General features: G+C 34.9%; 1 protein-coding gene across 1 annotated transcript in view; it reads left to right on the top strand.

The window, feature by feature from the left end:
- Nucleotides 1-15,721, top strand: part of ARHGAP15 (Rho GTPase activating protein 15) — a 629,252-nt gene that overhangs the window by 414,250 nt on the left and 199,281 nt on the right. The window contains exon 11 of the mRNA NM_001258096.1: nt 9,143-9,220. Coding sequence (NP_001245025.1) covers nt 9,143-9,220 — 78 coding nt within the window. The remainder of the gene's footprint in view (nt 1-9,142; nt 9,221-15,721) is intronic.

A 15,721-nucleotide genomic window follows, 5' to 3' on the forward strand; every position in this document is an offset into this window, starting at 1 on the left:
ATATCACATTAGCCACACTGGAACTTTTTCCCCTTGTCTTTGCCCTGGTTGACTTACCATTTGGTAATCCTTAAGTTAAAAGGAATCATTTTAAAGGTGGGAGTTAAATTCAATGTATAGAGGCTATACACACAAACAAGCCTAATCCATAAAAAGAATCACAGCAAATGGAAACCAGGAAATAATATTTTTTAAAGTATACTACTGCCTATACTACCAGATTCCAATGGTATGGATAAGCATCTCCAATTACAAGAAAATTGATGAGATATTTTGGCAAGAACTAAGTATAAATATAAGGGAAAAATTCTAATAATGAGGAATGACAGTGGTTTTTCCCCTGTATCCACATTGAGGAGGGATGGCTTTTTTTTCTTTTTGTAACATTTGAAGAAGTCAGTGAGATTTTCTTCTACTTATGGAAATGTCTAATATCCCACTTACCATGAATGAGAGAGATGAAGAAACTAGGAGAGTAATGCAATAAATTGTTTTCAAAGACTGAATCCAACCCCGGATCTCTATACAAGAATATCTAATAATAGTAAAAAGCAAGATAGCCACTCTCTTCCCACATGTCTCCCTACCATCCCCCCACCCACAATCCCCAAACTCTATTGTCCCAGAACTTTTCAATGCATAAATGATACAATGCAGAACCACTAACACACTTAACCACATAGATGACACAATGCAGAACCGGTAACACACTTAACACTCAGGGTATTTAGTTCTTTTCCTCACCCAATTTTGATGCTGGAGCAATATAACAACATCTGCCCTCTCCAGTGTCCAAATAAGACAAGGCTCGTTAAGAGTTCGGGACTGGGCAGAAGAGCAAATAGGACCAATATTAACGATAAATATTTTTGCAAAAAAACAACAATCTTATTTCCAAATATTAACAGGTTGAAGTAACAGGGGCAAAGGAAGGAAGTGAGGGTGAAGCATTTGAAAATGATCCCAATTGCCCAAGTATTCCATGAAATGTCCTTGAAAAAGCATTCTCCTTTCTGATTCAAGAGTCTATTTGATACCACCTTTTTCTTAGTATGTATGTATATATATACACATATATATATTCCTTTATTATGTGCTCTTTCAAGGTATTTAATTTAAATCTGGAATTTGCCCCTAGCTCAGACACTGGCTATATAAACAATTTTAAATAATTGCTCATTTTTTGGTATCATAGGTTCTAAGCCATTTTCTCAGAAATGAAAAAAAAATCCTTAGTGACCTCTTTTTAGTCTAACATTAATGAAAAATTAGCAACAAATATTTATCTTTTCCATGTCTTAAGAGAATAAAAATTCTTATTTTCCTTATGAATCCCCTACAAATACCTGGGAGATTAAATACAATTTTTCAGAAAGGAATAATCAAAAATGAGCCAATAAAATCTAGATAATGATAACCAAAAGCAAATAAAATAATGAAGGAAAAATTGAAGGTATTTTGTTATGACATTAAAAAGAAAAACTTGTTGCAATAATTGTGTCTATGAAGCAAGCATTCATAGCAGAGATATGAGGAAGGTAGAACAAAAAACCAAAATGAGATAAAAATTGAAAAGAAAAGGCTCATGAAAGAAATGGAAAACTAAAGCAACCTCAGTATAAAAGAATTGAAAAATACGTAAATGATAGTAGGAATTTCTATAAACACAGAAAAGGACAGGAGTAAGAAAAATGAAGTGAGAGATGTGCTGAAACTCACCTGTAGCAACCTATCCTTTCAACATTCGAATTGCAATTGCGTAATGACTGTTTTAAATATTCACAGTTTAATCCCTTACCATTTATTTCCCATGTGCCAATAATGAAAATTATATAGTAGTATCTTCACAAACTAATGAAACTTCTGTTTTCAATTTTTAAAGTTCTGTTTTTATGAAAAACGATGTAGGCCTCACATTCAAGTTGGCAGACTGAAAAAATATGTCTGATTCTCTTCCCTCAAAACAATCCCAATGAAATAATAGAAAATATGTGTTTTAAAAAGAAAAAAACTGATAATGGTGCTGAAAACAGAAAAGGTGCCATGAGCAGACAAGAAATAGAAATTCCAGGAAGAGAGGAAGCAGATGGGATCAAACAAATAGAGAAATGAAAGCAGGAGAAACACCATTCCCAGACACCACAATTAGGCACAGTTCTTTCCAGGGATGTCCCGGAGAATAACCAAACTTGGAGTCAACAAATAAAAAGAATAGAAATTGTCCAGAGGGCAGTAAAGAAAGTAATTCATTAAATAACAGGATCTAACAGCTGTGAGAACTGGGCTCCTCTTTCTTTATCCTGCACCAAAGAGGCATCTACAGCAGGTGCTTGAGCCCGAGAGCAATTTCTGTAAGGATGGAAAAGTTGCTGGCGTCTGAGAAAGAAGGCAATAGAGAAGAAAGTGTCTCAGGTCTTCTCCAACAGAATTAGATATACCTTTTCCCAGGTGCAAAATAGGTAAAGTTCTCTATACCCTAAGTTAAGTCTCCCTTACTTTGATAACTGGGGAGAACCCCTGGCCTATTGTCTACTCACCACCCTTTTACCCTGCAAGATACCCCCACATACCATTCTCATTTAAGATTAGACAAGTTGTAGGGAGGGAGAGAGCTGGACACATACAGAGGTACCCATGACCACTGTTTATTTTAATCAATCTCAATCATAAAGGTAATCCAATATTTGATAATCTGTCTTAAATAAATTCTAGATACAGAGAAGAGAGATAATACAGGGAAAACAATATTGAGCAAATAATATAAGAAAATGTTTTCCAAATGAAAAGGCCCAGATGGGGAGCACATATGAGTGACATTTTACTGCTACAAGTTTAAAGAGAAAAAAAATTTTTTTAATCCGAGAGCAAAAGCAATTTACCTGTAAAGTGTCAAGAATCAATTTGACATCAGACTTAACAGCAGGGATGCTAGAAGATAATGGAACATTTATTTTTCAAAGTTAGAAAAATAAAAGATTATGAAACTGAAATAAATATTCAAGTCAACAATCAATTAGGAAGCAAAAGAAAACAGTCAGACGGGTAAAGTAAGAAAAATTATCAATCACATTCTTTTATGAATCAAGAAACTTCTTAAAATTCAATCCAAGAAAGAATAACAATGGAATACAAGAGAAGGAGGGTAGTTGATGCTGACCTAGAGTCACATTGTCTAAAATGGTCATCACCGGCCATGTGTGGTTAAGTTACTCAAAGCTGAATAAAATAAAATTCAGTCCCTCAGTTGTATTAACCACGTTTCAAGTGGTTAATATTCTCTGTAGCCAGTTATATGTGGCCAGTGAATGCTGATTTGGACAGCAAAGAGACAGAACATTTCTATCACTGCAGAAACTTCTGTTGGGCAGGACTTAATCTGAAGAAATGAAGAAACCTACAAAGGAAGAAGAGGACAAGTTAAGTGTTTCGGGAGCTCTCCTTTGTGAAACTAAATTTTAATGTTAAACCCCAACATGCTCCCTTTTTAAAAAATAGTGACTATTAACCCATAGATAAGACACAAAATAGTTATAAAAAACAAAATGTCCCAAATTTTAAGAATATAAACAATAAATGCATACAGAGTAAAACTGGGAAGGGAAGTAGTAGAGAGAAGTAAGAATAAATATACTGCTTTATTTTTCATAGCTCAGAGATAATTTGATATGCTAACATATAGAAATAGGCAAATTAACTCAAGAGAAAGAGGGTGTACAGATAAGTGGTAGGAACTGTGAATGCATTAAGCTCTTTATATTTTCTGAGAAATCAATAAATACCATTCAAAGTTAATTAATAAAGAGAAATATGACATATTAACATTAACAAAAAGAATGAAAATAGAACTTTTCTTTTTGAGACAGGGCCTCGCTCTGTCCACCCCGGCTGGAGTGCAGTCGTGTGATCAAGGCTCACTGCAGCCTCAACTTCCTGGGCTCAAGTGATTCTCCTACGTCGGACTCCTGAGTAGCCACCATGCCAGGCTAATTTTTAATTTTTTTGTGTGAAGATAGGGTTTCACCCTGTTGCCGAGGCTGGTCTTGGATTCCTGGGCTCAAGTGATTCTCCTGCCTTGGCCTCCCAAAATGCTGGGATTGTTGGTGTGAGTCACTGAGCCTGGCCTAAAATAGAACTGTTAACAATAACTCTCTTTGGAAAGCAGGTTGGGGCAGCTACTGTACTTAGTTTGGATTGTATATTGTTCTATGTGGTTTAATTTTGGTTTTTATTGTTTTTTTAAACCATGGAAGTATAGCAAAAAAAAAAAACCTGTATACATTTTTAGAATGGTTTTTATGAAGTCATATAGTTATCCTATAGAATAAAATTATTCTCGTTTGAAAATCAAAATTGTGCCAGCTATTTCCTAAGGGAATCATTCTTAGGAAATAGCAAGGCTATTGAAGGATGGGCATCTCATACGAAATTAACCATAATTAAATAAAAATGGCAGATAGGTACAAAATAAACACCACTGAGTTGGAAGAGAGATTAGAATTCTAAGTTATATCTTGTACTCTCAGTCATTGAATTTAAAGTGTGTGAACAAATAAGCTAGCAAAAAAAATGTTTGAAACACTCACTTCAACTTAGAGGAGGAGGGATAGGTCTAAATGGCACCAGAGTTTCTCATGTTTAGCTCAGAACCCAAGTAGAACTTTGGAAGGACTGAGAGAGAAAAGTGCAGGGGCTAAGGGCAACCTGAGTGTTCCTGTGCTCAAAGGTTTTCACCGGAGGGAGAAGCCAGAAGTTCAAAGTATTGCGAGAATGGCATTTCTTGTGGTAGCTCTGGCCTCCTAGGAATTAGGACGCGCCATAAATCTCAGGAGAGGGACTGTTTGTGCAAAATTCCCAGCCCACATTTGCAGGCTGCAAAGGTTCAGATGCATTTTGTTGTGTGTCAGAAAACCAAGCAGACTTTCGGGGCACACCACTCAACCAGGCTCAAACTCCACATCTGCGTGGTGTGTCCATCATTCGGGCTACCCAAAATGCTACCTAAACCAGTTTTTGACTATTTTTAACAGACTCGTCTGCATTGTCAAAAACTGCCCATATTTTGGCAGATAAGCCAGTCAACTCTGGACAGAGTGTTGGTCTTAGATTTCTTTTTGCAAAGTGTCTAAGATTTATGGTGGGAATTACTCATGACAGCTGCATTCTTTCCGCTGGGCTTAGACCACCATTTGGTCTAATAACTCCTAATTGTGTGTCTATCCCAGTCTAAGCTTCTTCAGGGAAAAAAAAAAAAAAAAACGTGGGGGAGGGGGTGGGGAGACTTTTAAAAATCCCCTACAGCAATACCCAGTGATTTCTGCCAACAGTAAACACTATTTTGAAATATAAGAAGGTTAGCTGATGATGAACAAATAAACAATATTTCAGTGAATGTGGATTTCTTCAGAGAATTTTTCATACTACCATTAATGCCAGTCTGATTTTTTTAAAAAAAGTAAAATGACTTAGTTTTATCGTGTTCCCAAAGTATTTTTAGCATAACAGGCAAAAATCCTGTTAGCATTTACAGTCATGTTATTTTCTTGAAAGAGGTACCTCTCAAAGCGATTTTTCACCAACCTTCTCCAAAGCACAAAAGAGGTACCTTGAAGACATTGGTCATTTAAAAATCATACGAAGTCTAATTATATTTCCAAAATAAGTAGTTTGCAATCCAGCAAGAATAATGTGGTCATGAAAAGGATGTCCAAATCCACCAATTTACATTGGTTTGGTTTGGCATAACTTTCAAAGTTCTTGGAGTAAAAGGAAGATGGCACGTGAATAATTGTAATTTGGGTAATAGTCCTAGAACTTTGGGTCTGCTGTTCTGTGAGCCATTCAGGGGAAAGCAAATCAACTTCAAGATTGTACCTACATAATTTATAACTGTTAAAATTCACTGATATGTTCCAGATTATTTTGCAAAATGTAATACCCTCCCTTTTCATATGAAACTTTGTCATTTTCACTCTATTTATGTAATTTAAAAAATATGATAGCCGGAAAGCATGAGCCATTCAAAGCAGGAGCCGCTAATGTCAGAGATCATTATCACTCACAAGATATATAGTGTTGGTATCTTTGAATTTAAAGGGCTTGAAAGTTGTGTCAAGATAGATTCATATTGCATCTAATATGTTTTGCTTTACTCCCTTTTACTTTCTGGTTTCTATCTCCAGTCACAAAGCAGTTTCTCTGCTGTGACTCAGGTCTACAACCACAGTGGTAGCACAGGTCTGATTTACCCTTCCTGTCTCCACCAGCTGTGCTCCCTCCTTTTATGCCAAAAGAAAGTTGTGTTATTACTTTAGGATGAGGCTGCTTTCTTTAAACAGTATACTGCTTTCCAGTTGTTTATATGTAATATATGTCCAATCCATATGACTTTTTCAAATGGTTTTGATTACTAGACTTAAAAATTTTTTTAAAGAAATGTATGAAAGACGAAGGAAAGCACTTCTTATATTGTAACTCTCTAAAAGAAAAAAACGTTTTGGATATAGGGAATTTCATCAGTTAAAAACCAGTTTACGACTCTATGCATTTCAATAGCATGTAGAATAATATTTGAAAAGGAAGAGTGCTAACTTCACAATAGACATTCATTTGATTTTACACCTTGTATAAATATGCATATTAAAGCAATGATTAAGTAAGACCCTTATTTGCAATTAAATTTTGAAATTCAAATAATTTCATTTGTAATAGACCTCTGATAAGGGTCTAGCTAATTAGCAAAACAACATTTTTTAAAAACACACAATGTTCTCATTTTTGTTGTAATAGATATTCACATTTTATCTTTAATCATTGTAAAACACACTAATTTGATTTTTAAAAAACATTAGAATTTCTCATTTAGAGAACATAGACCCACATATTCCATTGATGTTTCTATTTTCTACAATAATTCTTTTTCTCTAAATTCCTTAAAATCAATTGATAATCCGTGGGAAAAAATCAGGGCCACGTTCACTTGATCAAACTTTGTTTGTTTGTTTGTTTGTGGTGGCAAACATCAAGGTGACTTTATTCACCACTCATGGTTCTGATGCCATTTGTCTACTTCCAAATCCAAAACTCTCCCCGAAACCCCCAAGCATGCCATTATGAACATTTTTCTATAAACATTTCAGGGCCTCTGAGGGTGATTTTAGAGAATAATTTTAAGATAATTTCCTCAGTGGTTATATGTTCAAAAAAATTAAGAGGGAAAACTTTGTCAGGACACAGTTTAATGTAAAATTTTTGGTAGTTTTAAATCTATCATGTTATTTAAAATTTCATAGGTTAAAACTAAGTACCAAATAGCATCTAATGACAAAGGGAAAAAATGATTAATAAGATTTTGTAAATTAATTTTTTAACATTCTGGGTGTAAGTGCATGAACTTAAGACCAAAAGAGACCAATACTAAAGGTAGGAATTAAATATTAGAAAAATTTTAATTAGGACTATTATCACATTTAAGCTGTCAAGCAGAAATTGTACTTTAAAACAAACAAACCAGAGTAGACTTAGATTAATGGAGGTAATTTGTGCATCACGAAGAAAAAATATATTGGATTTTTACAAATATATATGTCTTAGAAAGTTTCACCACTGGCTAACTGGTGTCCAGCTTCATCCAATTCCTCACAATTTATAGTTCTCAGGGAGAGACAGAGTCTCAATCATTTCTTAGATTATTCTAGAACTATAAAGTCACATCAATTAATACATTTGTTAATAGCTATTCCATTTTATTGCCATTATCTCAAGTAATCATATAGTTTATTACATGGAAGAGTAAAAACTATAGTGAATGACTATCCTAAATTATGCCATTACTACCAGTGTTCTAAGCTATGTTATTCTACCCTAACCTCCCAATGAAATATTTTGCACAATGGCAGAAGTGTTCCTAATATAAAGTGTGTAAAAATGTAGAGATAGTAAAGCAATAAATGAGCTCATTTTATGCCAGTAAAGAGCTTTGGAAAGCCTTTATTCTGTTATACTATGGCAATAATTTCTACCAATATATTTAATACTATTGTGAATTACAATGATTATCCATGATGCTATACCACCTCCCTAGAGAAACTGCTGAGATAAGACCTCTGCGTCTGCTGTCAGTTTCACCTAGGCCTCTCTGAGTGCCCAGACACATCAAAGAATATACACTCTTGACATTAAAATTATGTTTTCGGCATTTTTAGATACTACTATAGTGTTTGACTAAGTGTTTCCCTTTTCGTTTTCCTGTTTCTTCGTTGTCCTCATAACGTGGTCATGAAATTAACTAGATTCTATAAATAGATGTGTGGAAAACAAGTGAATGATTATTGAAATTCAATGCCAGGATAAGTTATTTTGAATTACAGATGAACAGTTCTAAAATAATCTGAAATTCATTTTACCATTTTGCTAAAGATTTTTTTATTTTTCTCTCCATAATGGAGCACCCATTACCTATAATACACTGGAAGTTATCAAACTAGCATTATATCTAGAATAGAATTTTTACTCTTTAGTTTCAAACAATCAGACCAAAACATGTTGTTCTGTAGCAATCACAGGAAAACAAGAATAGAATAGAATAGAATAGAATAGAATAGAATAGAATAGAATAGAATAGAATAGAATAGAACAGAATAGAACAGAACAGAACAGAAATGGAGGGAAGATAAAGAGCTGAGGGGAGGAGAGGAAGGAAAGAAGAGAGACAGAAAGGCAGGAAGACAGTAAGTCAGGCCAGTAGCAAATGTCTCACAAATGTCTTGAGTTATTTTACCTTGTAGAAAAAAGGCAATAATACACAAATGTCTAGAGGTTTCTCCCCTACCCAGTTTGATTCCTATATTTTCCTTGGAAATGAACCTTAAATATATGATGTAATCCTATGCTACCTACTGCTCTTTTGTGCCTCAATTAGACTCAAATTTACTGATGATAATTTTAATTATGACTGAACACCATAATTACTTTATTGAGATTAAAATTTTGAAGAGTGCATAATTTAGAACATACAAATTAGTTTTCTCTGAGAAGAAGAGATATTTGGTGTGATTTACTCCTTCTTTTCATAGTTTTTTTTTTTTTTTTTTAGCCATCTCAGTTCCTATATGTGCTAATATAAAATATGCCCTTTTGTCTTCAGGTCTAGATGTTGATGGAATATATCGAGTTAGTGGCAATCTGGCAACAATACAGAAGTTAAGATTTATTGTCAACCAAGGTAAGTGATTTCCACTTCAGAGATTTTTTCAAACAGTTTCATATGGAACAATATTTCAGACACTGTGCTGTATGTACTGTGAATAAATAATAATAAAACTAACAGGAGAATGAGAAAGTGGAGGAAATTTAAAAATTATCAGAAAAGTAAAAGATAACCAACTAGTTTATCTAGAAATGAATAGAATATGTAGAGAAACAAATTAATAGTTTATGTGAAATAAATAATGAATGGAACATGTCAAAATAAAAATGGGGAAAAAATAGAAAAAGAGTAAAAGAAAAATGACCCATATTCAAAAAATGTTATTGACTTGCAATGGACACTTACTATATGTTGATGAATGAACCAATGAATGATGGAAAATGTAAAAGTCAAAATAACAGATAATAGAAAAAATATATAGTAGGTAAGAAAAAAATTAGGAAATGCATATGCTATCAAAGAGTTGTAAATTAAAACAATGAGATATCACTGCACATCTGTTAGAATGGCTGAAATACTGACAACACCAAATGCTGCCTAAGATGTGGAGCAACAGGAACTCTCATTCATTGCTGGTGGAAATGAAAAATGATTCAATCACTTTGGAAGAAAATTTGGCAGTTTCTTATGAAAATAAATGTATTTTTATCGTATGGTCCAGTACTTCTTGGTACTTACCCAAATGAGTTAAAAACTCATGAACACAAAAAAACCTACATACAAATATTTACAGCAGCTTTTTTCATAATTGGCAAAACTAGAATGCAACTAAGATGTCCTTCAGTAGGTGCAGGGACAAACCAACCAGAATACATCCGTACAATGGAATATTATTCAGGGATGAAAAGAAATGACCTTTCAAGCCATGAAAAGACTTAGAGTAATCTGAATGCATATGCTGAGTAAAAGAAGCCAGTGTGAAAACACATGATTCCAACAATATAACATTCTGGGTAAAGGAAAACTACAGAGAGTAAAAGATGAGTGGAAACAGTGAGACGGGTTTGGGGGAAAGAGGGAGAGATGAATAGGTGAGCACAGGAGATTTTGAGGGCAAACAATTCTGTATGATGCCATAATTACGCATACATGTCATTACACATTTGTCAAAACCCATAAAATGCAACACAAAGAGTGAATCCTTATGTAAATTATAATATTTACTTAATAATAATGTATTGATATTGGCTTATCAATTATAACAATCTACCCCATTAATGCAAGATGCTATTAATAGGGAAAACTTTTGGAAGGGTGAGGAGATATAAGTTAACTCTCTGTACTTTCTGCTCAATTATTCTGTAACCTTAAAACTGCTCTAAAAATGTATATTAATTCAAAAAATAAAAATTAAAAATTAGAAAATGAAAAACAAGATCGAAACATCTTAAATTGGTGTTATTGACAGCTCATAGGTTTTAAAATCATACAGATGAGGTAGAACTTAGACTCTCTCCTTGTATCCTTGGTATCTTAACCTCCCTATGCCTCTGTTCCCTATCAGGAAAAACAGTGGGGGGATGCCTTGGGAACATTTGGGAAAATTAAATTGAATAACATCTACAACACTTAGGAATGTGACAGACTCATGTTAGTTCTCCTTTTACTTAAAAACAATCAAGAGTGTCTTCAGAAGAACTCCAAATCCTAAATCCTTGTACTCTAGCTTCCCACTTAGCTTCTATAATAGCTGGCTTCAGGTTCTCTGAATGTTTTTCATAATACATTTAATATATAAACTGTACTCCCACATTTCCATACTGTTGTGTTTTTTAATGTCTTTGCATATGCTCTTCCCTTTACTTTCAATATCCTCCTATCTTTTCTTTCTCATCCCACATACACAAGCTTCCAGCCTGGTAGATTTCTTCTTTTTCTTCAAGGCCCAGATTATAGTAATTTCATTCAAGAAGCCTCCAGTTAGATTTCTTCTCTGCTCCCCTTACACTGAATAGCTGAATTTACAGTAGTACATTCACATCTAACTTTTAAAATTCCATCTATTATAAGACCCATAGATTTAATGCCAACTTTTGGAAAGGATATAATCAAATGTACTCAGTGATTGTATTTCAGAAACATTAAAATTTGTAAGTCTTGGAATCAAAAAATAGGATACTGGCTGAAATGTCTGTCTCTTTCACAAATCTCTAAAAAGGTAGAACTTGAATCATCCTTGTATCTTTTCCCATTAACCAGTTCTAGCCTTGGTGTTTCCATACAAGGAGCTCCTCATACAGAGAGTTTTTAATTAATATTTGTTGAACAATGTATGTGAGTGTTGCAGGTAGGAGAAGTATTAAAACTGGAGAGCATTCAATTCTCCAGCAATTCAACTTGGGTTGAACCAGTTTTTTAAATGTTGATTGCAATACTTTTGGCCACTTGCCACATGACTCTTGCTTCTAAGAATCTCTATAACTGAGAATCTCCACAGCTCTGCTTGTTCACTAATGCAATTCTTTGTCTTTCACAATTACTCTCTTTCCTGGGCAAAACACAGAACTAAACTTTACCTCATTCATTTATATTATTTCCATTTAACTGAATCAGAGTGCCCCCTCTGTGTGTAAAATTTGGATAAAATAGCCCTAGCCTCATATTCGTTCTAGCTTATAATCAGCTAAAATCATTTTTATAATACAGTTTATGCTGAAACGATGTCCTGATTGGGATTCTAGACAGCTGGGCAACACATTTCTTCTACAAAGAAGAAATCTCAAAACAGAAGCCATGCTAGAAACAAACACTAGTTGCATTTCCTGCCTTTAAAAAAAATTATGCTCAGTAGTTTGAAAAGGCAAAGAAAAAATCTGCAATGAAAATATGAAATCTGTCCATCTCATCTTTTGCAATCCAAACTTCAGTGTACTCTGAGGCTATGTAACCGCTCATGTTTCCATGAGAATTGACAATGTAAAGCTGGACAGAGGCCTGCGTTGGTATCTGGTAGCACAGAATTGTCAGTAAACTGTCTCCCTGGTTTATAGCACTGTCAGAATGCAACATACTCAACACAAATTATGCTTCATTAGGACCTTTGATACTGGTAACTTTGTCCAAGTTGTGTTATGGAGTTTTTTGAATTAGATGATAAGTGAAATGGATATACCAACCCCTTTCAAAATTTGCTAATCAGATTATCCTTTGAATGTGTTTTCTGGACTGGCCCCACAACCTTGTTGCTAATGCCATACCTTCCCCTCCATCTGGACCAGGACTCTAATAGTAGAGCTGACTTGAAAATAATGAGTGCTGGGTGCAAAGAGATTGTAAGTGTACATGTGGCTCTCTGTGGCCCTCTCTCTGTGTGTCTCTGTGTGTCTAATAGAATAAAATGGCAATGCAGGGAAAATTCCATGAAAAGCATAAAGTGCTATGTAAAGGCAGTGCATCATTTTTGCAGTCTAAGATGAAACATAAATGATTTTTGGCATACCTGCCTTGTATTAACATATTTTATTCCCCTTTATTCACCTTGCACATGTTTCTTTTCTAGAAGGTTCTAAATATACATTTTTAAACAAGTAAGCCCTGCCCACTGTTAGACTAGACAAATAAAAACTGATTTTTGAGATTTTCAAGACAGATGAATTGCAATTTATGTATTTCACTAATTTTCTTGAATTCTACAATCATCAGCAATTCTAAATACACCAGTTGAATAACTCAATTTGTTTTGGTTTTCTGTTTGACTTACTAAATCAGGGGGAATTAGATACCCTTATTATACTTCCAGTTCAGATGACATGTAAGTTATATTCAAAGTGTTCACTTTTGAAAAGCATTTCCTAATTATAACTAGTAATGATGATAATAGTAATTATTATGAAAGTAAGCAGCATTTTCATAATTTATTATTTGCCAGGCACCGTCCTAAGCACTTTATTTACATAATTTAATTTAACCTTTCTTCCATCCCATAGAGTAGGTAGTATTATTATTCCCGTTTTACAGCTGTAAAAACTGAAGTTCAGATATTGAATAATGTCCTAAGGTCATATAACATATAAGTGAAGGAGCTAAGACTAGATCCCAGATCTGTCTGACTCAGAGCCTATGATGCAAACCACCGCCATCATTCTGCATTTCCAATTCATCAGCTGTTGATTATCTCTTTATAAAAGCAGAGATTAGTCTTTTCGTGCTACGCATGCTCATTCATGACTTTCCTTTACACCCCGCCTCTTGTGTTGGTTAGTGACGCGTACTACCGTTGGAGTTTTGCTAAAATTGTTCAAGAGCTGTTTGGAGAAACGCCAAACATCACAGTTATGAAGAAGCCTGGCATTGCCATTCCCTGTATGGCTTTATGTATCTATGTTTGGCCCAAGAAACTACTTTAACACAGTATTCTGTTGCAGCCTTTGGGAAAGGGATCGAGGATTCTCGATTTACTGGGCTGTTGGTGTGCTTGTGAGCAGTGCTCTGCCCTGTTTGTTGAATTTGGTGACAGCTTTCAGTGACATTTTGCTGATACAGCTCTTCTGCTTTGTGAAGGCATCCCCAAAGAAAACTGGTCCATGACCTTAGATGTCAACCTGTCATCAGCCTGTGACATTGCGTTGATTCTTCAGAATGATCTGTGACCTCCTTACAGTTTTCTTGCATGGGGGGTACTTTGCAAAGGACAGACTTCAGCATGGAGGATGCTGCATGTCTTGAGAACTTTTGACAGAAAGTCTTGGAAATTCCCCCAGGCTAAATTCCCCCTCCTTCCCACATTGACACTTGGGTTTGAGCTGCCCATCTATGCCTTAGGCTTATTGCCCAAACTACAAATTCAGTTCAGACTCACTTGGTATTACTTAGACATCCTCTTTCACCCTTTGAAAAAGGGACAAGAGAGATTGCCTTTCTTTTTGGAAAAATCTTGCTATGAACCTTCCCGAGCCCTTGAGCCAATGGGAGAGCTATGAAGCATTGCTGGAAGAACTGACTGGGAATTTTTCAGATGGGTGTCTCTTAGTACACAGTTACAAATATTCTCTCTGTTTTCCTGAACTGAAGAAAACTACTTCTTACCAGGATTTTAGACATGTTTTTCTTTTATCTTTTTCTCTCTCTCTCTCTTTTTTTTTTTTTTTTTTTTTTTTGAGAGGGAGTCTCTGTCTGTCACCCAGCCTGGAGTGCAGTGGCGCGATCTCCGCTCACACTGCAACCTCTGCCTCCCGGGTTCACGCCATTCTCCTGCCTCAGCATCCTGAGTAGCTGGGATTACAGGCGCCCGCCGCCGTGCTCGGCTAATATTTGTATTTTTAGTAGAGACAGGGTTTCACCATGTCTCAAACTCCTGACCTCAAGTGATCCGCCCGCTTCGGCCTCCCAAAGTGCTGGGATTACAGGCGTGAGCCACTGCGCCCGGCCGACATGTTTTTCATTTGTAGAAACAAAATTTAAAGAAAAACTGTTAAGGTAAACTTTCTCTACTTTTGCAAACAAGGAGGAACAAAGTATACAAATGCTATAAATCTACATGATCAAGAATCTCGTTTGAGTGTGTGTGAGCGCACACACGCGTGTGCATTTGTTTTAAATGAGAGGATTTTTTCATTAATTTATAGTCTTGTAGATATCTTTATCTACCTAGATTTTATTGGCATAATAATCCAAATTAGATATTGACTTAAAGAGATGAATGTGCTTAGTTTAAACATGATAAGAATAAGCTCCGTTGAAAAAAACTATTAGAAAAACAATTTTGTTTACCAACTGTACCTAAACTACTTTAATATAGATTTGTACCTTAAAGCAAAGCCAAGCATCAACTTTAGTAGCTATCCCTGTGCTTTTCATATTATTGGCAGCATCAAAAATTGAATAAAAGCAAGAGAAAGTGAGAAAGAATGTGAACAATTGGCAGTTTCATCATGAAATAAGCAATTGGATGAAACAGAAAAAGATCTGAAAAAGGATTTCAAATTTCTGTTCTTATAAAATAGCCCTTGTATCAAGTCCATTCATTTTTCTATTAAGTAAGTTTATATTGCCCTCTTATTATTTTTAAAACGAAGTATTTCCTTAAGCCTACTCTACCCTCACTGCCAACCACAGCAACAACAAAACAAACTGTGTTATTTGCTTTATTCCATTCCACAGGGTGGCTTTTTGGTAAGTTGAATCATTGATATTGCACCTTTTTGGCTTTCATGTGACAAGATTATCTTTTAACAATGATTTATTTTTCCCATTAAAGTTGAAAAGATCACTTGATCATAAAAGAGCCAGACTCTAACATCGTTCAGGGCTTTGGAAACTTTCTTAGACCTCATTTTTCAGCTACATTGAGTCAGGGAGCTCAAAGACTATTGATGAAGCATGTATTGTTTTCTAGCTGCTTAAGAAAATGTATTGGCATTAGTAAATAATGCTGAACACAGAGGTCAAAAGAGCAAGTTATTCGTGTTCATGCACATTTATATAGTTTCTGAGTTTTACATTATAGTACAAAAGTAAGTTGATGAATCCTGATAGTCTCCAAGACACACAAATCCTGGCTACTTATTTTAAAACAAA

This window comes from Macaca mulatta, chromosome 12 (assembly GCF_049350105.2).
Source record: "Macaca mulatta isolate MMU2019108-1 chromosome 12, T2T-MMU8v2.0, whole genome shotgun sequence".
Classification (NCBI taxonomy): Eukaryota; Metazoa; Chordata; class Mammalia; order Primates; family Cercopithecidae; genus Macaca; species Macaca mulatta.